Source organism: Homalodisca vitripennis, chromosome X (genome assembly GCF_021130785.1).
Source record: "Homalodisca vitripennis isolate AUS2020 chromosome X, UT_GWSS_2.1, whole genome shotgun sequence".
NCBI classification, from domain to species: domain Eukaryota; kingdom Metazoa; phylum Arthropoda; class Insecta; order Hemiptera; family Cicadellidae; genus Homalodisca; species Homalodisca vitripennis.
In genome coordinates, this window is record NC_060215.1 from 58082543 (window position 1) to 58110222 (window position 27680).

The window sequence follows — 27680 nt, forward strand, 5'->3', positions numbered from 1 at the left end:
AACTTGTACAATGAAAGATGTGGTCTATTGGATAGTCGAGTCAGGATGAAGTTAAAGCAAACACAATCAGGAAATGGTGATCAAGATCTTGAAAATAGACCCAAGCACAAGTGAAGAGACACCCAGGCTACAAAACATAGTGCAATCTAGGTGAAGAGGTATTCTCATTGTCTCATCAGGTGCACAATTGAGCGCACTACAATGTTGGCTGACACGATCACAAAGCACGGTGGAGCAACCAAGTCTTCTACACATAAAGCACTATGGTGGGAAGGACTTATACGATGCGAATGTTGAGTTTAACTCCAAATCACCTTCCTCTTACGAACAGCATCTGAAATCTGATGCCGTTTCAGACATGACTCCTAAAAACTGGACAAAATCTTGGGGTACTTGGGAGACCTACTACGAGGCTATTGCACTGTACAATTGCAAGGACCGTATGGCTAAGAGATTAGTCTGGAAAAAACTCTGCACTGACATTGACAGTGAGCAGGGATGTGCAAGGCTTCAGAAACTATTAGCAAAAAATCCAATCTCAATAACTACATGCCTTCGTCAAACAGTTCACACTGTAGTAGAGTTTACAGTTTGAACTGTTTGACAAAGGTACGTATTTACTGTTACTAGTCAATCTGCAGTTCTGGGCTACATAACATGGAAATTAATCCCATCTCGCCACTTGCTGGTCTTCAGGGACGATCAAGGTATACATATTACTACACTGGAGAGTTCTAAAAGTCATGATGGGAACACACTTTCAGGACTGTTTCCTTTATGACAAGGATCAACCACTCAGCTGTGGAGTGAGACCTGTGGGTTGATCACCGCTTATTCACAATGGAGATTGGCGTGTGTGTAATAACCTTCAGAAGGATTCAGTGGGCAAATAACTCATTAAGTCCATATAAAGCTCCTGGGGAGAAGGAGTGAGACCGGTTTGCTTGCAGCGGGGGTTGGATATTCTCCTTCCCCTGCTGTGCAGGCTGTTCAGGGCCTCTTTGACCCTGAGGTACATTCCTCTGTCCTGGAGGGTATCCAGGGTAGTGTTTATGCCGAAGCAGGGGAGGTCTAGCATGGATCGATCTAAGTCCTTTATTCTAATATGTCTGTCCTCCTTTCTTCTCAACACCATGGAGAAGATGGTTGATTAGTTTGTTTGGGAGGGATCTCTTTTGGAGCGCCCTCTACACCCAAATCAGCATGCGTACACTCCAGGAAGATCATGCAACTCAGCCTTGTATCAACTGGTATGCAGGATTGAGGAGGCGCCATAAGGAGGAGGAGCTTTTGACAATACAGGCACTCAGGCGTTTGTCAATGCGGTCTCGAGACGTGGTATTGATGGTCAAGTATGTGACTGGATAGAGAAACATCTATTAAAGATACCTGTGTATAAGAAGAGTCATAGGGCTCTTGAGAAGATAGTAAAATGTGGAGGGAGTAACCCCTTTAAGGGCTGATTTTTACTATTTCACCATAACTTGAATTTGTTTTGAAAGTTGAACCCAGATGTTTACATATAATGCAGTTATGCTCATCAGTCATCCTGCTGAATGTTGCTACTGATCAATTGTTCAAAAACAAATAGAAACTAGTTAATAAAATAATAATTAATTCGTTGCATTATAATTATATTCTTTTTACTTAAATTGATTTTTAATCATCGATTTATGAATTATTTAATTGATCATCCGATAATGAACTGCAGTTTTAAATAAAGATTACTTACCAAATGAAGTAATATAAGATGTTTTGTAAAAGTGTAGTAGAAAAAAAATTGTCTTGAATATAATTACTATTAAAAATATACAGGAATTCTTTGTAAAAACAGAATTTTCACTGTTATATATACAAAGAATGTACAGAGCATGTGTCATCTATAACCAAACTAATCAAAACATTCCGTCGTACTTTGCACCTGCTGCACCGTTCTCCCCTTTACATTTTACTATCTTCTCAAGGGCCCTATGACTTCCTATATATGATAGTATATAACCCTATATACTATCTTTAATAGATGTTTCTCTATATCTATTTAGTGGAAATTTTACATATAAATAACAAAATTACTATTTAAAACAAAACTAATGTAAACAATGAAAAAAATCAAAGAGCACAAAATCTTTTTTGGTAAACATTGCAATTTATAGTTTGAATCAAAATCTAACATCGACTGTATAAGTCCATTCACTGTAATTGTAATCCGAGGTCTAAACCCCCAGACCCTCCATTAATTAGGATTTTATCAATGTATATGGACTGTCCTGGTGTAAATGTTCATTTGAATGATTCCAAAAATGTATCTACTATAGACCTAACCTAATCTTTGGTAGTCTTTTTATAATATTGAGGGAAAAATAAAATGAATGAGTTTTAAAATGCATTTATTGTCTATAGTATATAAAGCAAGCTAGTACACAAAGCAAAAAGAGATTAAATCATGAATTAGGTTCAGCCTTGTCCAGGTTGTTGATTCTGTCCTGCGATTTTCGGTGTAACAGTCCGGTCTGTGTAGCGGATGGTGACGTCGGTAACAATCATGTTCGGTGTGAGGAACTCCGTCAAGGTGTTGACTCCATCACGTGGCAGACGGTCGAATGGGTATCCCATGGAGCGCTTGTCGGGGTACTTGCTGTCCCGTAAGCCACAGTAGCTGTTTGCGTTGTTCTCACACGCTTTCCCAGGTGAATTTGTTACATCCACCTGTAGCATATATCAGATTTAAGTTCTAAGCCCTTCAAGTGCTTACTATATTCACCAGTAGTGCTACATGTTCTTTTGCAAGCGTATGTTGAAAGTAAGTAATAATTACATAAACATTAACCAAGTGTATCATTTTAAATATCTTTTTCAGCAATAGTTACAGAATAATTAAACAATAACTTACTAATGCATGTTAAAAAGATATAAACTTTTTTAGAGAAAAGTTTTTCCGTTTAATTCTTTTATATTTAGCAAAAACTACACAAAATAAAGACAAATTTTCCCAACTTAAAACAAAACTAGGAACAAAACATGTATTTTTGTGTGCACTGAAAATCCATAAAAATCTGGTAAAGTCAAACAATTCAACAGGCAACTTTTAAGACATCTAAAACACATAAAAGAAAAGTAAAAACTACTTTAGTTATTAACAACAACAAAACAACTCGCATAAATAGTGACTTCCGTAAGCACAACATTTTTAGCTGACAATATGCTTAGCTAAAACATCATCTGTAGTCTAGTGACAGCATTTAGGAAAATATAAAGACGGTATGTGGATTAATTAATAGTGCTGTTTTTCTTGTTTATTACTATATAAAATACATTGTGAATTATGAACCGTTATAGATGTTATGTTGTTTGGTGTAAATGCTCACCTAATCTCGCGTAGCATTACTGAGTGGTTTGCTAACTTCACATGTCTGCACTTTGAGAGTTGAAGAATTTTAAAGAATAGACATTTTTAAACCATGAAATGTTTACCAAATAATAGTTTTTTAATTTATGTTGCTCTAACTTTTAAACAGAGCAGAAGAAGAACTGCAATAAAACATTAAAGCATAATTTATGGTATGACTGATTGTTTTCAAATTCCTAAATTTTGGATGAAACTAGAGAACACAATAATATTAGCTTTTTGTACTCATTACATTTTAATTTTAACAATTGAGGACTTTTTATATCTCATTTTACCTGTCAATTATGTACATACGTCTGAGCTTTCATGAAGTACTAATGTTCAGTTTAAGATAAAGAGAACTTACAAAATTTAATTTTATAATAATTAATGCAATTTAATTATTATTTTAAAATAGCATAATTTATTTTAAATTTCTTCCTCTTTATTTCGTTCTTGGTATAAGCCATTGAATATATTGCAATTTTTAAAATCTATTATTAGTTTGTTGCTATTATATCTTTGAAAAGGATACTTTTGATTTTTAAATAACAGTAAATAACCTGCCAACATTTTAAAAGTTCCAGATGGTCTTACCATTTATCATATAAATTTGGTTTTGTTGAACATATCATCAGTATAAAAAATCCAACACAGATATTTTCAGCTCTCATGCAGGTGTTTTTATATTTTCACATAATTCAAACTCAGTTAGTTAATTTTTTGCTTAAAGTTAATTAATGTATGATTGTTTATTTTAATTCAGGTTATAGCTATGTTTTAAGTTAATTATCAACCTGAGGAAGAGATAAGACTGCAGATTTCAAAACAGTTACTGTTACTGAATTTTTGTATCAATGAACGATGGAAAATGTCCAAAAAGATCCTGTTACTTTCAATTAGTTACTTATGTTACCACTTCTAATATAAAATGCAGTGACATTGAGTTGTTTGTTTTCTTATAATGAACTATGAGAATATTATTTTTAATGCTCACCCTATCACCCTCGAAGTTTGAGATCATAACAAACATCTGGCACAGCAATCCAGCAGAGTTTCCTCGAGGTATCAACATGTGTTCAGGCCACCCACAGCCACAGAAGTTGAATTCCTCCAATCCAGCACCAGCAGAAGGTCTTCCTGCTTCCAGATTGCGGAATGTCCTCTCAAATGGAATAATGACAGATGATTCTTTTGATCTTCTGTTAATTGTGTTGTTTCCAGATCTCACTGAAAGACAAAAATAATCTCAACTTGGATACAATTTTCATCATTATGAAAGTGGAAAAATAAAAATTGAATCTATTGCAATATACAACCAGTGTTAAAAGTTAATAGAGCATAGGATAACACTTACTACAAATAACTTTCTCTCATTAGTATAATGCAGTATTAAACAGAACATATATAAGCTAATTTTAAAATAAACATAATTAATACTCAAATGTGAATACAATCATTTTATCACACTAATATTACCTCATGGATTTACTCAATATTTCATAAGTAGGACTGAGATTTCTAGAATACATATTTTAAAATGGAAAAAATAGTTTCTTTTCAAATATAGTTGAGAATTTAAGAAACACACTAATATATTACATGTGAAATAAAACATTCATTGTTAAATGAACTCTATTATCAGACTTACCGTACGGTTTCTGATATTTAACAATTTATGTTTTAAAATATTCTTTGAGTGAGTAGTGTACATTTTTCTATTAATTTCTCTTTTATTTTAATTTTTTTCCATTAGACATTTCCTTTTTGTAATTTTGCAAATTGATCTATAATTTCAAACCCATATATAGATGACTATTTTTGCTGAGAGAGTAATCTTAAGTTTAATTTAACTCAATGTTTTAAATTGTTGTTTGGAGTAAATGTGTTCTCATTTAGGATCAGGATCTTTACTTGCATGGACCCAACTCAATAACTCCTTTACCTGGAAGGATAATTTTGACCAATCTAAAAATTAAATAATTCTAAAATCACCTAATTATAGTGCCATTATTTTTGGTAACAGTTTTAGACAAACTATTACAGGTGTCAACCAGAGATCTGTCAGATAGGCACGGTATAGGCAACATTTTTTTTTTTTAAATCTTTCACATAACATGGCTCAGATTCAGTGACTCTGCAACCCAAATTGAACAGGCAACTAGAATGTTCTCTACTAGTTAAGAGAGATTGCAGTGCAATAGAAAATTTTCTAATTATGGGGAAAATGTGTACTTTTATGTTTTATTTCAATCAGTGGACCATAGAAGATAGTTTTCAGAGTAAGCCTGCTGATTTTCCTATCAACTAATAACAATCCCTGGCTTTCAGCACTATTAATTCAAACCTAAGGCTTGAGTCTTGTGTGTTACTGTATGTTAGGTGTTATAGTTAAAATGTATAAACAAAATTGAACTAAGACACATTGTTCAACTACGAGTATACTTGTACTTTCAGTTTAACACAAGTTAAATTGTTTGATTGGTTAAAATATACCTTGAACATTTTTATCAATGGAGGAAGTGTTACAACCCCCAACTCCCCCTGGATACACCTATGAATACATTACTGCATCAGTATGAGATGGTTAATTTGTTACCATTTTATTCTTAATTTTCAAAATTATTAGAGAGATTTCATAAAGAAGATCCAAAGTGATATCTGATACAGAGACCAAAGTGTAAGACTACTCTATTGAATTTTATCCTTACACTATATATCACTAATGAACTTATAAGATACACTTGGTTGCTTTCTCATATTAATTATAAATATGATACAAAGTACTTACAAGTAACAGTGAACTTGTCCAGCTCAATAAACAGATTCTTTTGGTCCCTGAACAAGAAAGGTAAACCTCGTTCATCAAACTTAGGGGCCAAAAATATTCTACAGGTTCCTTGCCTCTGTTGTCCACTGTTTTGAACCTAAATATAAAAGAAATATACAACAAATTTTCATTTTATACAAACATAAACTAAAGAATATTTTTATTTCTGTTAGGAATAGAGGTCTTCGTCTAAGACACACATAAAAACACAAACTGAATGTTTAGGATTTGAAGGTCACACAATCTGTGAACACATATGAAGAGTTCTTTCGGAATGTAGATATGAGAGTCATTTCAATAATTTATTTCTACACAATCTGTCTAAACATTGTATCACATCTATCACATATGTATTAAGTTGAAAAAAGTAAGACTAAAAAATGATGTTTCTAATTTAATAAATTTTGGATTTCAATAAACATAAAATTCCTTAACTTTTTCATTATATAACAATTGCAAGCTAAAACTTTTTAATCTAATAATCTGAAACCATAGAATAACAAGAAAATAACAGATGAAACTAACAATAATTTATAATGTTAGTCACAATCACGGGCTTTATATATCCCAATACTACAAAGTTTACATCATACAGAAAGAGAGGTAAGGACACATAATTTTGAAATTTGGAATTAATCATCCCTAGATGTTAAACATAAAGTTAATAAACTATATATAAAAAGTGGCTGTAGGTTATTATTGTAAATATTTTGTTTGATTTTGAACGTTGTATGACACATTATATTCTCAGTTAATACAGGTGTCTAAAGTTCAACAAGTTAAAAGCTAAAATTGTTAAAATTTTTACAAAATCAAATAAGAAACAATCTCCCCAGTTAACTCAGTATTACTTGTGTTCAATTCAATTCAATTAAAAAAATTCTTTATTCATCAAATATACAACCGTATGTGTCAATTTTCACTTAAAAGTAAAAAAACAAAGTACAAAATTATGAGTTATTTTTCACCAGTATTCATTAAAATTGTACAGCCTACAAATAAATGCTTTTAAAGATTTTTTTTAACTTTTACAAATTTATTTAATTTTTTATCAATATTGGGAGGTAGTTAAAAACTGTATTACTATATAAGATAGCTTCTTTAAAAAATTTCTTTATTATGTTTAATTATTTTTGAAATGTTTTTATTTTTTGTGTTATAGCTATGTTTGCCAAAATTTGTAGGTAATGTGTCAATAATATGTTTCACATACAAAACATTTTTATATATGTAGAGACTGTAAACCGTCATTATTCCCATTTCAGTGAAATTATTTTTACAATATGCATCATGATTAAGATTTAACATAATTCTTATGGCTTTTTTTGACACTAGAAAATTATGTTCATATTACAGAGCGATATTGACTCATACACTTCCACTCCGTATGAGATGTGTGAGTGGATTAATGTAAAATAAGTAGATTTAAGCATTATTAAATTATAAGATAGAGATAACCTTGCAATTGCAAAAATACCACAACTTAATTTAGAACTTAGTTTATCAACGTGAAAGGACCAATTGAGCTTGTTATCTGCTACTAATCCTAAAAATGTATTATCATGAAATTTGACTGGAATTTGCTGATTTGCACTCAAGTTATTGGATTTTTGACAAGAGTGGTTTTATTTTCATTAAGCAACAGATTTAATGTGTTTGGTTATTTTTTACTGTGTTTAGTTGTTTCTTACTGTGTTTATTGCTGATTCAATTTTCCAACTTTTAACAGTTTTAATATTTATTTGTTTTTAAAAATTGTTTTAATGAATTATGTCAACAATATAAAACATTGTAATTTTGTCCATCCTATCAGTAAAAATCTTATGCTAATAAAGAAGATCCACAGTGTAAGACTACTTGAAGGAATTTTATAAAAATATATGTGATAGATGTTGAACTATTTGCTCTCGAGGAAAGGGCATAAGTTGTTATTCTGTGATGTCTCAAAGCCGTTTTAGTGTGGATATTTGAATTAGAAAGACAAAATTGTAATAGACCATCAAAATAAATATATCTGTTACTCATTCACGCTCTTGCTCTCCTTTACTTAAAAACAAGAGATCTTGCAGGGTTCAGTAATGAAAACTAGCCTTGAACCTCGTCAAACCAACTAATCTTCTAACAAAATATACACAGTAAATAGAATACCTGTATTTTGTAAGAGAAGGGTACATGCTGTAGATGGGTGAAGCGAGCATAGACATTTCCTCGAGGTGTGAAGTCTAGACCACGAGATAGATCAACATCACTTTGTTGCCACAGGGTCAGCAGCAGATTCTTGGCTTGACCTTGAATATTGATTTCTGCAGACTTCATCTGCACTCCATTGAATCCCAGCTTTGATCAAATAAAACACAATTAAAATGAGTATTTTTAATATAATTAAATAAATTACATTTCATTATCAGTATTTTAAAATTATGAGCTGAATACAATCACATAAACTAACTAACATAAATGTTCTCAAATTTGTTATTTATAACTAATGTGTATAATATAACTGAAGTTTTTAACTCTTTGTGTGCCACAGCATTGGCATATAAAATGTGGTAAAAACCTTGTAAATTACCATTGACATGATGATCCGTATTCAGGCGATATTTAATGAAGTACATAGTTGAAATATACGAGTAACCATGTGGCTGTATTCTATATGTTGTGATGTATCGATTAGTGCCCCTCTTTTTGCTTTCTTCCTCAAAGGTCTTTGGAATGATAATTAACTATGATGTTGTTATGGAATGTCAGCCAATGAATTCGTCAGATGCAGATTACGTATTTAGCTAGTAGCATTGTTTACTTAATTCCTTAATTGTGTATCGATGTAAAAATAAATCAGAAAGCAGTGTACGATTTACATGTATTAGTGTAATAATATTAGTATTGATAGTTGGATGTTTCCATAACAACAAGCTTTTGCTTGTTTTATGGTTTCCAGTATTGCTGCCTAGTGCATACAGGTTTGAAAATCTATTGACGACATTTGTTTATTATGTAAGTAAGTGTTGTTTTGTGCTTTGTTTGATTCTTTTATTTGTAACAATGAATGAAGAAAGCTTTTCAGAAAATAAGAACCATCTCTTACAGGCTTTTAACAAGAATATTTTGTCAGTAGTAGGCCAGGTGGTGCTGATGATCAAGAGGTAGTGTTGTATCATTTAAAATTTTTGTTTGTTTTTATTTGGAAAATATAATATTATACATACATTTTGTTTACAATTTCATAGGCTTTCGCGTGGTAAAGCTAAAAAACATCTAAAAAATAATACACATGGACAATTTTGAATGAAACACAAGATTTTATAAAAAAACTTTACAAACTGTACTAATACATATTAAAAATATATTGTGTATAATTTTTACCAGAAAAATATATGTACTATATTCTTTATTTAATTGAAAAAAACTAAACAATAATTATGAAAATCTGTCAAGTGGTTATAAAACATCAATTTTTTTCTAAAAAGCGCGTAAATATACTAAAATCAGGCCGACAATTTACGGAGGTAACATATTAGAATAGATACAGCATTCAAAGGGTTAATGACTGTCCTAAAAAGGAAAAAGTTAATTTATTACTAATAACAAAATAATAAATATAAAACTGTTCTATTATATGTAACTTTAATTAAAATTAACTTTGGAGTATTTAAAAGCCACACATTTAGTTTTATATGTCTATGACTGTGTGTTTGTTTAAAAGTACCTGAGTTACTTTAATTAACTCCTATTATTCCTAAACAAATTTTGCAATTCCATATCTCTTGCTCATACCTGCTGGAGTAAAATTTATACAAACGTGAGTTATTACAATAATAAATACCAAGAATAGTTGGTTAGATTGATTACTTATATCACAACTATTCATTGTTCAATGTTTTAAGCAGGATGAGAACAGCATTATTTTTTCGGCCACAAACTAATAACAAAGTGAAATCCATCAAAGGTAATGGTTTTAATAGAATTTCTGCTGAATATGAACGTGAAATGTTGTTGAAAAGCTGTTTTTAATCTGCTAACAGCACATCCATGTTCAATGAAAAATATCCTTTTGAATAGTTAAAGTTTTATTTTGTTCATTTTAATAATTATTAATTTTAAAACGAACTAAACTATAATTTAATGGTAAATATTTCCCAATAAACAAATGTCTACAACTAATTATGTTTATAGTTTTCTAGATGTGTTACATCTAGTATAAATAACGAGAAAGTTCACAACACCTCTTCGTCTTAACAGTGGCATACATAATTAGGACTTGGATTTGAAACGATGAATCTGATTAAAGAGTACACCATAATGAGAATTATGGAATTAATCTTATTAAAAAAATAAATTTAAATAAATAAGATAGGTTTAATTCAAAGTAATCATTTCACTGCTGCATTTCAAAACAAGTTGGATTGCTTTATACGCATATCCTTTAAATTATTCAGGGCTTTTGGGGAGTTCTATCCCTCTCATCCCCTTAGTTATGCCACCACTTCAAACTATAGGTTTCTATCTAAAGAATTAAAAATTATAGAATGGTAATCTAAAGGGAGTCGCCAATGTCAGAATACCACTTAACCCTTTGACTGGTGGGTTTTCCTCAGTCTTTCTCGTGCTATTTCACGTAATCAGTAATTACACAAACAGCCATGTTTATTTACTCACGGTAAACACAACAAAACATTTACAACCAGGACAACCGGTAACGTAAAAGTGAGGTTACAACCTGTATTCACTACACAAACAGAAATATAATCAACTGACTACTTGGAACAACTATTCTATCAGGCTATCAGGATTACTGCAGGAGGCACGTAGGGCACTTCCGAGTGCGTTGCATGATTACTAGTCAAAGGGTTAATGAAGTTATTACTGGTGATGAGTCATGGGTTTATGGCTAAGAACCTGAAAACAAAGGCTCAATCTTCACAGTGGAAAACTCGTTAAGAGCAACCGCTGAAAAAAGCAAGACAAAGTCAAAGCAATGTCAAGACAATGCTGACAGTTTTTTTTTTTTACCAGGACGGTGTTGTTCATCACAAATATGCTCCAAGAGGCCAGACAGTGAATAAGGAGTATTATCTTGAGGTCCTAAGGCGGCTACGAGATGCAGTGCGAAGGAAACGACCTGAACTGTGGACAAGCCGTGACTGGATCCTGCACCACAACAACGCGCCAGCTCATTCCTCAAATCTTATTCAGCATTTTTTGGTCAAACACGACATCAACCAACTACGACAGCCTCCCTACAGTCCTGACATAGCTCCTTGTGACTTCTGGCTATTTCCGAAATAAAAATTCCTTTGAAAGGAAAAAGATTTGACAATGTTGAACAAATAAAACAAAATGCGACGAAGGGCCTGTTAGCCATTCCGCAAAATGAATTTAAGGAGTGTTTCCGGAAGTGGGAGGAGTGTTGGAATAAGGTAGTGGCTTGTGGAGGGGAGTACTTTGAAGGGGACCAGATTGCCGTTGCCGCCGAGTAACATCAGTGCATGCCAGATGTCAAGGTCGGATACTTTTTGGACACACCTCGTATGTTAAATGTGTTATTAGTGTTTATTTACGCTTAGTCTGCTTAGTTTATTTAATAATTGTTGAGTGAGACTATGATAGAAAAACTACTGTACCTGATTGACATCGTAGCGTGGTAGAAGGTTTTTGTGTTCTTGGAAGATGTCATCAATAAAGGCATGCCAGCGATAAAAGACAGGATCCCTCATTGCTGTAGCAGGATCACCCATTACCCCAAATGTTTCCTATTAACAGTTTCAAAAACATTAAGCACTCCCTAAAAATGTAAAGTATACAAATAATTGTATTTCATCCTTTACATAGGGAATGGGATGAAACACAGTGCATAAATATAAAGGAGCTGAAATACTGTTCTGTTTTATCTTCAGTGATTCTTTGTTTCCTTAAGAGTCAAGTTGTCCTTGAGGAGCCAGTAGAAAATTTTAAATGCAAGTTTAGGTCAAACCTGTATTATTATTTTGAAGGTCTTATGAAAGTGAGAACAATTTAGAAAAAAAATTAAATTAAATAGTGTGCTAGATTAAGTAATGGGTAAGAGCAAGTAATGAGTGAGAGCAAGTAGCTATTTTTAAAGGAGAGGAAGAATTGAGGAACACAAATTTTGAAGAAAAAGCTACTTTTGTCACACCATTATTTTCTATTAACATTTTATGAATCTTTTATTAATGGGATGTTCAAAACTATATGGATTTTAAATGTCTCATAAACACATTTAAAACAATTCCTATTCTTACTTCTTAGATCTAGCTGATCTTTAATGTATCACTGAGAAGGTGATGAATAAATAATGACACAGAAATTAGAATTTCAGACTAATGTGCAGGGTTTTGCTTTTATACCTTGAATTGTTGTTATGGTACTAACCAGGTGACGATGATCGGGATCGTGAGACAGAGCAATGGCAACGTGTCCGATGTTGTGCAGATCACCATACAAGAATCGATTGACAGACAAGATACTGGATTCCATCATGTTGCCTAATAAATCAATGCCAGTGTCCTCATCCAGTTGTCTTGTTTGCCCATTTGTCTGTATTGAAACAGGAAATGAAATCAAATTTACATATATAACAAATAAATTACTAAACAATAATATTGACCTAGACTAATAAACCTAGACTAATAAATAACTTATAAATCCTCTTTTAGTCTTATTTTCTTTTATAACCTATCAAAGTTACAAGTTTTGTTGTAGCGTTAAATAATTGTAGGACTTGATATAACAGCATGATTGCTAGTTTAGTCTAAACCATACATTTATTTCAGTTACTTACTTTATCATAAGAATGTTTCAATTTATAAATAAATTGTTTCTGTCTCACACTGCGCTCGGAAATCTGAATTGTAAATGTAAATTGTAAAAGGATGGTACTGTTTAAATAATATATGTATTGGGATGAGAGTGTAGGCATTTTAATTTTCAAATTAAATATCTAGTTAAGTGAGTTAAAAACTTGAACATTTAATTTTTATTTAAAATAATTTATAAAATAAAAATTTATAAGACAAGAATACTACAGGACATCCAATACAGGAGGAATTAGATTCAAATTTTCACAAAAATATTAAATACTACTACTGTAATTCCGATAGCAAACATGTTTAGGCTTCAATATCTTACTTGAAGAGAAAAAAAATATTAATTGTTTACTGTCTGATTTACAAAAAATAATAACATCAATTACAATTTCACAGCGTGAATTCACTGTAAAAAATTAAATTATATTTTCCAAAAACCAATAGGGATTAAAGGTCTTGTCTTGCATTTTTTAACAGACAACAATTTATTTAAATATTTAAATAAATAAATAATTTAAAATAAATAAATAAATAATTTTTAAATTTAAATAATTATTTAAATTTAATTTAAATAATTTTTGCAGTTGTTTTAGTAAGTTACAACTGCAAAAGTTAGTACTTTCATAAGTAACATTAGATATCTACAAGTCTGAGGATGAAGATTTTTTATAATACGGTAAATAATCCAAAAGTGCATGAGAGTGGATCACTAATATATGACAAATATATATAATGTGATAACTATTATCTAGTACAATTTCTAGCAGTTCTACTAACCAAAGTAACACTTCCAGTATGTATAGCTTGATAGAAACGATCCCTCCATCTTTCCATGTCTTGAATATCAAACTTGATCTGGTCAACTTCTCGGTTTATGTCCTATAACATTTAAAACACAGTTTATTAGCCGATCATGGGAATAAAACTGAACAGATTATTCATTTGGTAAAAAGGTACAGAAATAGTCATTTATTTCTATGCCAGTAGCATTTTAACCAGTTAGATCAAATGCTTTTAGAGTAAAACAATCCAGAACAATTTGCAAAATTTATTTACTCACCAGGAATTTGAATGATCTCTCAGTTAGAAAGCTGCTATTTTATCCCTATGCTATGATAAAGGTTTTGTTTAGCATGTTCAGTTCATTCTATACATTCTATACAAAGTTTTACTTTTTTAATGCCAATAATATCTTCTCATCATGCTCCATGACTTGGTACAGGATTTGGTCATCTTACAGCACAAGGTTTTTCAAGTCTGGGTCTTGTGTCCCAATTGCTAAGTGAAACACTGCAAGGTTTTTCGACACAGCTATATGAAGTCTTATAGACAGCACAAGATGATTTCTGCAACTGAAGGGATTTTGAAGTCAGGGACTACATTCCTTCATCCCATATGTAAGAATAGGGTGACTCAAGAGTCAGTATTGTGGATACCGACTTATTTCCTATCAATCCTTTCCTGTCCTCTTTTTTTTCCCCTTTTTGTTTGCTTCTGTTCATGTTACTAGCAATGTAAAAAAGAAAAAAATGGAGAGGCAGTCGTGGGACTGACTGAGATAAGTGACTACTTCTTATAACTGGCTATGGATACATATCTTGAAAAAGCATGTTTGCTAATTATTAAATGACTATTTTTTTATATTTTAAAATAATATGAGACACTTAATTCTTTAACACAAAAAGTTGTATATTTTCTATTAATTGTATACATATTTTTGTAATATTTTTTACATTTCATATATTACAATGATCACTAACTTCTAAATAGTAAAGTAATATTTATACATTTTCATCATTATCGTTTATATTAGTGTCTATAATTTGGTCAGTATAATTTTTACTACAATCTTATACTTTCAAAATAATTCCTTAATTTTCATTGTCATTATATTCTAAAAATTAAATTATGGGTTTATAATAACTTTAGATAGCAATAGTTTGTTTCCAACTTCTTAGTGGATGTACAGTCTAATACTGGTGAAAAGTCTGCCCAAAACTACAATTTAAAATTTTAAAAAATACCAAAATTATTTTCAACTCTAATACATTTTACTGGGATAAATTCAACACCCTTAGATGCATTCATTAAAACTAGTAGTTACTTAAATAATTGCTTACTGATAATATGGTGTTAGCATTGCGGGGAGGCCAGACTCTGCTAGCCACCAGGCTGTCCAGCTTAGGGAAGTAGCCCTCTGGGATTGGTTCTCTCCAGTTCAACAGGCGCTTCACTCTAGATAAGTTGTTGCTGAATCTCTCAAAGTTGTACCTGTTCATGATAAAAGTTTATAGGTGAAACTAATTTTATAAACGTATGTTATACTATTTATATTTATTTTAAAAATCAATTATATTAAGAATAAGAATAAGAATAAGAATTAGTTTATTGTCATAGAGCTTACACGAGCATCGACACAAGTCATGTATAAAATATAAAAATTAGCATAAGTCCAGACAAGGAAAATTCAGTACCCAAAATATGAAGTTGCCAAAACAGTCACGCCACAATTTAAATTATTTTAAAATATAAATAAATAAATAACAAATTAAAACAGGTATGTAACAAATAAACAAACAACAAATAACAACAACAAGTAAAACACAGCCTCAGAAATTACAACAACAGAATTATATAACATTGATATAAGGCTTCACCAATCCAAATATTTTTGACAATGAGCGATTTTGCATTGAGTGTTGTGCTAGTATTGAGATCTGCTTGAAACACTCATCTTAAAGATTAAAACTAAAAGTGAAAAGGACAAATTTATTTATTTTATTTTAACAGCTAGTATTTTTCTGTTTAGCCTATTTATTTGTAATTGGTGTTTATGTAATAACTTCAATTTATATGGTAAGTGCTTAAGAAATTCTCAATAATGATAATAAAAAAAAATGCTATCTAGGCTATGAAAGCAACATGTTTTTACAAATATGCTAACCTTGCCATAATTTGCTGATGCATGTAGTAGAACAGTTCCCCTCTCCTGTCTTTGTTCACGATGTTTCTTGCAGCTTCAAATGGATACACCAGATGCCAGTGCCAATGATGCAAGTTAATCCCTAAATCTTCCCGGAAGTATGCAACTCGATGTTCTTCATCCAAGTCAGAAGCTGTGTAATCTCGAGGTATTATTAAAGGCATCTATAAAAGAGAATGGAGTAAGATACAGTCAGTTAGTTGTATATACAAATATAAATGTATAAGTAATTGTTAACAAATATAAACACAATATTAATACTATTTGTCATCCTAAGAGGTTTTTTTTAAAATAAACGATAACAATATAAAGAATTCATCACACATTTGTTTTTGTTGTCACAAGAAAAATGAAAGAATTATAACTGTTTTTAATTTACCTGGATATGAATAAATTATAATTTTATGAAAGACATCAAATTTAATAACAAACATGTCGTAGAAAAATAATAATTGTAAATGGATATTATTACACATCAGAACAATTTATTGTGGAATGTAAATGTGACATTTTAGCCTTGTTAAAATATGTAGATTGTGTTTAGGAATTGTTAAGCCATAGTTAAGAACTGGAATTCAGTTAAATATTTTAGAAGCAAGGTAAAGTAAACCACTTTATTAATGAGTGATTCACTCATTTTCACATGAGGGATTATGGAGTGTGTATAGTTCCTGTGGTAAAGCAAGTAAATATCATTTAACCAACTGAACAATATAAAATTACTTACACGGGAGTCATCAGGAACAACAGTTGCTTCCTCTTTAGCTTTTGAAAAGACAGCAGAATCCATGTATTTCTCTGGGAAAACTTCAGCAAACGATGGCACAGGAACGTTCTTGGTGTCAGGTCGGTGTAGGATGGCAACTGAGAGTGCGTAGAAGTACATGAAGGGATTGATGCGATCACGAGTGTATACAGACAGAGACAAGAAGTCATCTAATGTTGGCTGGCCTAAGAAGCAATGGTCATCCAATTAAACTAAATAAATCACTATAATTATTACAAAAGTACACAAATTCAATATTATGATAATTTGATTTTATATTCTATTTGGTTTTTAAAAAGCAACATATTCAAATCAATAAATCCGATGTGTATGAAACAGAAAGCATGATTTTTAAGCATTGCATTATTAAGAGTTGGCTAAAGTATAATTTGGTTTGTCAAGAAGTGTATGGAATGGCTATAGAATTAAATTTGGCTTGATGTGTGCGCACTAACATTTTCAAAAATGTTATATCCTGAATAATATTTTAAGTTTATATTGGATTGTAATTATAGTTTTTATAATAATTGACACTTTTTTGCCGCTCATGTTGTTTTATTCTTTTTATTAAGAACAATGGTATCATAAATTAATATAAAGTGAATGGAATCTGTGAAAAAGCTATAAATGCAACAATTACAGACTGATATTTAGAAACAAAGTTCCAACGTGTTTCAAATTCTCAAAAAATGCATCTATGTATGTTTATGTTTACTGATAAATACATGAAGATCTAGTTAGTCATAAGCTGCCTTTTTTTAATAAATCATGACAAAATAACTGAAAATTTACAGGAACATGGTCTAAAAAATAGCTACATATAACATCAACAGAATGATTGCTAATATAAAATAAACAGTAATCTGTAAAGAGGTTTTTGACTTTTGTATTACTCTAAAACGCCATCTCTTTTGAGTGAGCTAACTTAGTTTGTGAGTGAATCTGTGGGAGTAAGTGTGAAAATGCAGACTATCACTTTCCTGACTTCACGAATGTTTAGATGAATGCTTTAATTAATTATGAATGACTCAAAAGTAAAGCCATGCAAATGATGAGGGAGAGGGGAGTGATTGCCCTAATTGTTCCAAATCTACTGCTGAAAACAAAAGCATGCCAAACTGTGTATTATTTTATAAAGCTCAATAATTATGTAAATAACCACGACAATACTTCACTTACTACTCAATGAATAACACAGAAAATGAAAAGTATGACAAAGCTAACTGTTAGAATACATTTTCTATACATACTCATAAACACATCAATCAGGGCAGAAGCCATTCTGCGGTGATAAGGGATGAAGAGAGAGAAGTTTTCCTGACGGCCAAGTTGGAGTGGCAAACTCAAATCAGGAATCTGAACGGACTTGATAGTAATGTGTTCCTTCGTATCTGCTCCAAACCGGTTGCTAAGTTCTTCTTGGAGAGGACGATAACGATCAACCTGTTAAATTCCAATTATTACAAATCTTTGAAAAATATTTACACTCATGAACAAAAAATTAAAATATAAATATAAGATACTAAATGGTTCTCAATAAAACCAATGGCACTTCCAGGATTTAAGTCTTGGGGCCAAAACCATCACCTTGTATTTATATTGGAGACGACTGTGATAAACTTCTTTTTTAACCCTGAAACTGGCAAAAACTCAATATCAGTTTCTACAGGGCAGCCCCCGGCCGATATCGGGTCTTTTAACATGGCCTAATTTTTTGTAATTATGTCTTTAAAACATGCTCAAAATGTATCGGTATTGATACTAATAGACATAGAAATGTCTAATTTAAATAAATAATAAACTTTCTTTTAATTTTTTTTGTTCCGTAAGATGTCTATATGTTTTGTAAACTCTGAACTATAACATTTCCTCGTACTACAACAGCTGTGATGAACCAGCTGGTTTTATTACACCAATCAGATGTTGTTGTTTCTTATTTAGAAGTATTATGAGTAGCAATTGTATGTTTTGATATTATTGTGAACGTGTGTTTAGGTGAGCTATATTACAACAATGGATTGTAACTTTCATACTCGCTCTAGTATTCGAGAACTTTTATGTTTTGTAGTAAAATTTATTTTGTACCATTATAAGCTAAAAGTGAAATTAGTTATAATAAAAAGTGAACATTAAAGTTTTACTTTTTCCGCAAGTTGAGAATTTTACTATCTGTATTAATGTTTTTATTTTATTTGGCCACAAAATGTAGAAAGATTTTAAACCTTGTACACTTTTTGGTTTTACTGCTCTACCATTTGTATATTTTGTTTTACTCACATCACCAATCATAAGTTTTGTGGAAATCAAAAACTTTGAATTATTATTTTAATTTTTGCAAGCATGCGATAACAACATTTAAAGGACATATATAATTATAATTTATCAGGCGAATATTCCTTGAAAATTTCTGAATAAATTGGTATGCAATGTATATAATTATTTATATTATACCTATGATAATATAATAAGGTAAAGTACGATGTACAAAAAATACTCCGCCACTGAGAGGAATTTGGCCGCAAGTTCCAGGGTTAATATTATTCGGCAATGGTATAGACATTAAAATATGTGTATACATTTTTGGGAAATGATTTAATGAATTTTATTTATCGGAAGAGTTTCTTATACAACTATATTCTCGTCATCAACTACTTAGTAACATGTATAAATAAAGTACATACCAATTTACTATGTTGTTGGAGATAACACAAACTAACAAGCACATTTACTTTTCTTAGTCCCATATTTAGTAAGTAACGGTCCTAACTTTAGTAAGAACATATTAAAATTTGTTTTAAACATTCTTAAAAATACCAAAACACATAAACTCATGTAAGGTACTGTCTATTAATCAGGCAGGCAATGGATAACATTAGCTCTTAATTAACGTTCAATTTGATTTCTACTTAGTAATATGAAATAATAAACAAGATTACTGATGGCTCTGACTGAATAACTACTGTATTAAATGTATGAATGTAGATTAGAATTACTCTGATATTGCCTCCATAGTATTACATTTCAACAGGCGGGTCATCTACCACGTTGTGGTTGCTGATAACTCTAGAGAGGTTTTCTTCCTAGTCTCAGGGTTGGGTGGAAATAATTAATGCAAATCTGTCACTCCTAAATAGAAAGTGTAGTGATAAAGAATGTTTTATTTCACCAGGTGAAGTTAGGGCAAAAGAGCCCTCTCTGACTTCTGAAGATACTTAAAGGTGATGTCCGAACCACCACCAATGGCCACGCCACGCAGGTGGACTGCTGCAAGGACAGGATCACTCAGTGGTCACCCATTTAAGCAAACACGCCCACACACACACACACAACATACTCAACATCTATTTAAATTTTAAAAGATAAAAACGCTCATGAAGTGTGTAATTAAATGTTATACTGTACTAAAGTAAATGGTAAAACTTAACCCAAAACACAGACTTTTATTATTTATCCAAAATGGTTTAAGGACACTGGCCAGTCTCTCTGAATATTCTACTGCCTTTAATGTTCATTAATTCAGTTTGATTTCAATTACAACACCATTTTTGTGGTATCTTTAGTTCTCCCTTTTTAAACACAATTTTTTATTTTTTATTTTAGTCAGATACCTAATAAAATTCAACAAAACCCAATAATTCTATCATCTTTTCAACAGTTAGGTCTAAAGGTAAAATAAAATTTACATCTAAACAGACAGTTTAAACCTAATCGAATTGAAATTCTTGACTTGATTACATTAACATGATTTTAATAGCTGGTTGGTTTCTCGGTGCTTAACAACACTAAACTGATAAATCTAAGACACAAGCAGTGTTTTCTTGAAATAAAAAGAATTCAAAAGTAGCACTGCCTGATTGCTACTGTACTCTAATGGATAGTAACAAATCTATTACAAAAGCATTTGGTGAGTATTCATATTGCCCAATCAATTACTTTTCTTTGTTATTTAGTATTTGTTGATATGGCAGTACGAATAACAATAAAATTTAATTATTGTTCTAAAAAACCAAACTTACTCATTTCCAAGTTAGACTTTGAGTAGTGCAATTATTCTAAAGAACTATTTTAAACAGTATAACAGTTGGGATGTGGACTCATATACCACGTGATGTCTAACGGGTAAATCTAGCATTTCTATTGCCCTATTTAATTATATTGTATAAATATTAATTGTAACACATTACCATTAATAATAATAAGTTTGTAGGAGAAAGGTGTCATAGCATGGCCAAAAACGTGTTACTGTTATATTACAATTTAAAACTTATCACTGAGGATTTTGATATTTTGTGAATACTCACCAGGTAATTTTCTGGCACATCGAACACTGATTGATTATCCCCTTTGGGCACAAACACAGGTTCCAAAGGTCGCTCAAAAAGCAGGAGAAGATGTTGTTTCGTTTTTTCCATGTTGACGCTTCAGTAATACTATTAAAAACAACATTATAATTAATTTTTATAATAATTTCAATTTAAGTATAGGATAATTAATGTATTGCTACAGTAATATAATATAGTCTGAAAAGTCTTAGTTCAGCATGGGAAGGAAAATTTCAATTTAATCTAATCCAAACTAAATAAATAATAAAGTAAACTATTATAGATTGTCATAATTAAATTTTGATACTTTGTTATTAAATTAATAACTTTTTTTCTCAAATAATATCCACAACAATCTTATTATAATTGTTTTAAACTATGAAGTTTAAAGTTTAATTTATTTTTTAACTTCATTCTAAAGTTAGTCATAAATTATTATACTTTGGTAGAATATATTGTATTCATTAGTGAATGAGATCTTTTATTTCTTGCACACTTTACTTAAAGAAAATGTATACCATTTTAACATGTAAGATATTTAAAAAAATAAACTTGGTAATTGATTTTTTAATTTTTGAGTACAACATTGTAGCGTCTACTTTTAAATGTGTGCGAAAAAATAGAGGCAGTTTATATGAAGTCGTCTCTGTTTCAAGCAAGTTTGGAATCAATTTGAGTATTTTCGATTCTCCATAATTGCTTTCACTGTATGACAAATACAAATTTAATAATGAAAAATGTTCATTTCTGGTGTGTCAAATTTCAATCAATAATCTAGAAAAAAAGCTAAAATTTGTAATATTTCCAAAAACATTGTGTACATCAGTTTTTATGTGGTTGCTATACCTCTTCTATGATCTAGATGTGACATTTTTCTTTAAAAAAGCGATACATTTATTAAAAGTTTATAACATTTAATCCAAATGGTTTACATTGATAATAAAAATAATAGTGCACCAGAATACTAAAAAGAAGAGTATTGTACCCCTCAGTGAAATTACTTATTGTTTTTAACATATACAAAACCCGAAGTAAGCTTTTAAAACTTTTAATTATAGCGTGATTAATTAAATTTCCAGGTTAACCAAAACCATTAAAACAGTTTTTATTATGTTTCAGTAACATAAATAAATAACAACTATATGAAAAACTGGCATGTGATATCATACAGCATAGAAAAGCCCAATATACTTCCAGTGCAATATCACAAACTAGTATGTGCACTCAGTGTTTAACACATTTTTCCACTATAAAAAAGACAATTTTTTATATGATTCCATGTCAACCAAATTACCTCCACCCCATCAAATTAAAGCTCTAGAGTATGTGATGTGTGTAGATATAAAACTAAGTACATTTACAAAAGCTCAACAATTTCTTTACTTTAAATTGATATTAAAATCATGTGATCTGCATTATTTGTTGATTAAATTATGATTTATTCTAAATCTCTAAAATATCTCAATTTTTTATTTGCAGTATTTCTGTCCAACTACAAAATATATAGCAAGATATGTTTGGAGGAGGCCGTCGTCAAAGAATAAAAGATTATAAGAAGATTTTAAGGTTGAATGAATTATATATCTTGCAACTGAACATTGTTATACTTATTTAATATCTTGTTTTATTTTATTGATGTTGATATATATATATTTTACAAAACAATCTATCTATTTGTTGGACAAAAACTAATTTCAAATAAACAAGGTTTTAATTTGAATTTAGAATATTTTTGAATTTCCCAACTTCAAAGTCTATATATTTTTATTATTAGGTTTTAAAAATATAGATGTTTTCATAATTGTTTATAATCAACAAGATGTTTTTCATTTAAACAATATATTGATACATATCAGCTTTTACTTACTCACTCAATTTATCTCAACTGTCACAAATTTCACTTCATAGGTTAGGTTCCAGAACTGGTACGGAAAAACTGGATGTATAAAATGTCAATGTTAGCATGTTTACCTTTGTAGGAAGGTTTTTTTGTCTTAAGAGTTAAAGCAAAACATTTTTATTTTTCACAATTTTTATTTTTATGTAAATATTTTGTTGATCATTCTAATCATCTAAATACACATTAGTGGCGTGCAGTGGGTAAAATATTATGTGAAGCAGCAATGTTACTTGATGAATCAATACAGTATGATTGATAGGAGTCCACTACATAACTTTAAAAAAAATTACCTCCTATAAATCTTATTGTAAATAAAACTTTTTATAACTTGGTAAATAATGCCCAATATAAGTACAAACGGTCTCTCTTTGCATAATGGGCATTGTATTCAACTTTTTCCATACAGATATGAGTTCAGAGAAATCTAAATTAAGAAATCATTTGTGTCCTTATTGTTACAATTGTATTTTTGTAAAAAAATCAAAACTAAAATAACAATTAAAACAATTTTTGAATATAAATGTTTCTAACCATTTAATGGGCAGTGGTAAGAATATCATCAAAATAGCTGGAGCCATTTTATAAGGCACTACTGCATAGATCAATAAAATTATTTTAAGATAAAATTAAATATTTCGTATGTTTGAAAATTTAAAAAAAAAATGAAAAAGACCAAAAAGGTTTTTATGGTAACATTTACAAATTAGTATTGCACAAAGAATCTTATAAAAATATACAACCCAAATGGTCTGTATTTGGCTTAGATTGCATTTTATCCTAAATTAAAATATAATACTTTTATATATATTTTATCACTTTTAGACTTTTTGTAAATATATAGTTTTCTCAATTTTTTTCAAGCATCTAACGGTTTTATCAAATTTTAAATAGTGAAAATGTTTAACAAAAAAAGCGTAATATATTGTTTGGACATAACAAATTAGGTCAAATCATGTTTATTTGCCTACAGCCAATTCTCAGCCTATTAACACGCATACACATTCATAAGCAAACCTTTTCCATAAACAACTTTTAAACTTGGTATCTTAAATCAGATACAAACATCACTAACAGACAAAATTCTACTTTTCATGCAACAAAACTACATGCCATCTATAACAGATGCAAGAGAAAGTAAAAAGGGTTTCATTGGAGCCAAAACAAGTATTTTTGCATACTAAATTCTTCCAAAATTTAAACTTTTTAGAATATATATATATATACACGGTGTATAGTAAAAGTGTTCAAATACTTCGGTATTTTGTTTTACACATAAAAATGGGTTAAAAAGTTCATATGAAGGTATGTCCTAAAACCTTTAGTTTTCCGTCTATCGATCTGTGTTTCTTATCAAAAAAATTATACCTTTTGAACAAGTTAAGATAAGTTATGAAACTTGAGAATTTTACTAATCTTTGTTAGACCTTTTATAAAATAATATATTAACAAAATCCTTTTACCCGTTTCAAAATGGCGGCCTTCAGTCGGTTTTGAGTTATGTTGGTGGAATAATTTAAAAGTCCGCCATTTTAAAACTAGTAAAAGGATTGTTCTAGTATTTTAATTTCAAAAAGTTCTACTAAAGTTTAATGCAATTCTGAAGTTTCATAATTTGATCTTAACTGGTTAAAAAAATAAAATTTTTTATAAAATAACACAAACAGACAGATAGACGGAAAAATAAAGGTTTTAGGATATACCTTCATATGAACTTTTTTGCTTATTTTTATGTGTAGAACAAAACCCCAAAGTATTGGAACACTTTTATTAAACACCCTGTATATATATATATATATACAGGGTGAGGTTTTTAAAGTGATCCAATAGCTAACTTTTTAATTACACGACTTAGCACCACACTTTAAATTTGGAACTTGTTCAATTTTAAGTTTCACTCAGGGATACACTTTCAAATTTTTTGAAGATGGCCGCCATTTTCCAATATGGCGGTCAACTTTAAAATCTCTTATGGAACACCCTATATTTTATGTTGTTTTTAGATTCTACTCAACAAAATAATACATTTTTTGCTTTTGAGAGTTTTTCAATATCTCTAATGGTTCAGGAGCTACGTGGACTGGAAGTTTTCATAATTTTTGCCAATATGGCGGCCAACTTTAAAATATTTTATGGAACACCCTGTATTTTATGTTGTTTTTATATTCTACACTACAAAATAAGACATTTTTGAATTTTAGAGTTTTTCTATATCTCTAATGGTTCAGGAGCTACGTGGACTGCAAGTTTTCGGAATTTTTCGGACTGATGATAAAAACTTGCAGTCCACGTAGCTCCTGAACCATTAGAGATATAGAAAAACTCTAAAATGCAAAAATGTCTTATTTTGTAGTGTAGAATATAAAAACTAAATAAAATACAGGGTGTTCCATAAAAAATTTTAACGTTGGCCGCCATATTGACAAAAATTATGAAAACTTCCAGTCCACGTAGCTCCTGAACCATTAGAGATATTGAAAAACTCTCAAAAGCAAAAATGTATTATTTTGTTGAGTAGAATCTAAAAACAACATAAAATACAGGGTGTTCCATAAGAGATTTTAAAGTTGACCGCCATATTGGAAAATTGCGGCCATCTTCAAAAAATTTGAAAGTGTATCCCTGAGTGAAACTTAAAATTGAGCAAGTTCCAAATTTAAAGTGTGGTACTAAGTCGTGTAATTAAAAAGTTAGCTATTGGATCACTTTAAAAAACTCACCCTGTATATATATATATATATATATATATATATATATATATATATATATATATATGTATATATATATATATATATATACAGGGTTTAATATATATAATTCAGTTTTTATAATTAATTATACAGTATATAGAGACATAAATAAACTAAAACTATATTATTTAGGATATTGGTATTAATTGATTGGTTTATTTGGATGACATAGAGTTGCAAAGCGTCTTACATATTACACATTTAATATTCTATTTAAAGAATTAGTATAGTAATAGTACTACTCGACAGAATATGCCATTATTTATTAATGTGTTCAATCCGCATTCCTATGTAAAGTTGCTTAAAAACACATAATTTTATATATATATATATATATATATATATATATATATATATATATATATATATATATATAATTATTATTATTATTATTGAATTGCATTTTCAAAGGTGTAATTGAAAATTTCTGGTATTCTTTTTGTTTTAACATTATACTGTAATACTACAAATTTTTTGAGTAACTAACTTTAACAAAAGAATGTAACTGCCTTTGCATATAGTCTTATAATAATTAATACTTTGATTTGAAAAAACAGATAGATTTATATAAAAACAAAAATATACATAACATGGAACCAGGATAATTTGGCACTTTTTGTGTGTGTTTTTTTTTTTTTTTTTTTTTTTTTTTTTTGCGGACCTTCATCGAATTATGAAATACCTTTGAAACAAACCTCATAAAAACATGTGCCTAACTGTATAATTTACTTGTATTTTAACTCTTTACAGGTATGTATCCATTTAGATACAATTCTTTGACTGTCGACTCAATTTCATCACATACTAACTACATACATATTTTGATTTAAAGTGAAAGGAAAAAATAGAAAATGATATGAGTTTTTCAGTGGAAAAACAGTAATGATTTTACATTTTAAAGGGATTATACTCGGACTTCTCTTAGATATGTATTCTATACTCACAACACCCCTAGTGTCTTAAGAAGTTTATAAAACATTCTAATAATTATAAAAATCAACATGTTGGAAACTAAAGCCCCCAGCATTCCTTTTACTAACTCAAAATACTAACTTTTATTAATATATATTTTTATAACCTAGTACATAACATGTCTTCAAATCCTCAAGTATGTATGAAATCCAATTTGATAAAAACTGAAGTAATACTCTTGATAAGAATAATTCTATAATCAGTTACTGAAGACTAAGTAAACATTTTAAGTATGTATTTACATATGTACTACAAAATATTCAAAATTATATTTTGCAGTTGGCTTTAAAGTTATCTATGGTTATCAAATTGTTTTAAGAATCGTATTATATTGTGATTACATATGTTAAAACTTTTTTTGCCACATTTTTACAATGTTAATTGTTGGTTTTAATTTTGTTGTTCTTTAAAGTTACTGTACTTTTTTTGTTAGTTATTGTTACAGTTGCTGTGTTTTAACTGGTACTAATTGATGGTGCCAACTAATTTTTTTCTATTTAATATTTAGTTAGTAAAGAATTTATTACTTATTACTAATCTATTAGTAATTTATTGTACTAATAAAGATAAAATACAAACTACAGTGAAAAATATATTTATTTAATTTTAAGAATTATTAATATGTTACATAGTAAACTAGCAAAGTAACAAAGAGGGAGGGAGAGGGGGGGAAAGATTGTAGTGCATTGGAGGACTAACCTGCTACAGAAATCCTGAGCGAGTGAGTGTTGTAGCCACAGCACCCGTTATATATCCTTTTGGCAGGATGTGGTGATTGCACTTCACTGATAACCTCAACCTTGTCACTACAAATTTGAATGTTTTTAAAGTGAATTCTTTACACAAAGTCGATCTTCATGTATGTTAGGAAATACAAATTAAATACAGTAATGTCTATATCACTGAAGTATTCAACAATTACCAAATCTGTTGAGTTGTACTTTGACAATA

General features: G+C 29.9%; 2 protein-coding genes across 2 annotated transcripts in view; both read right to left on the reverse strand.

Annotated features, from left to right (window-relative positions):
- Positions 1-2370: 2370 nt before the first annotated feature.
- Positions 2371-27535, reverse strand: LOC124369040 (phenoloxidase 1). The gene is made up of 13 exons (XM_046826721.1): positions 27429-27535; positions 21090-21218; positions 18039-18231; positions 16750-16973; positions 15984-16186; positions 15160-15310; positions 13817-13918; positions 12606-12770; positions 11837-11965; positions 8364-8552; positions 6177-6312; positions 4383-4615; positions 2371-2706 (listed from the first exon to the last, which is right to left on the reverse strand). The coding sequence occupies exons 2-13, from the start codon at positions 21198-21200 to the stop codon at positions 2455-2457; spliced, it is 2088 nt and encodes a 695-aa protein (XP_046682677.1). The 5' UTR covers positions 21201-21218; positions 27429-27535; the 3' UTR covers positions 2371-2454.
- Positions 21204-27680, reverse strand: part of LOC124369041 (serine/arginine-rich splicing factor 1-like) — a 63636-nt gene continuing 57159 nt past the window's right edge. The window contains exons 5-6 of the transcript XR_006923035.1: positions 27429-27535; positions 21204-21218 (exon numbers count right to left, since the gene is read on the reverse strand). The gene's annotated coding sequence lies outside the window, so the exon portion shown is untranslated. The remainder of the gene's footprint in view (positions 21219-27428; positions 27536-27680) is intronic.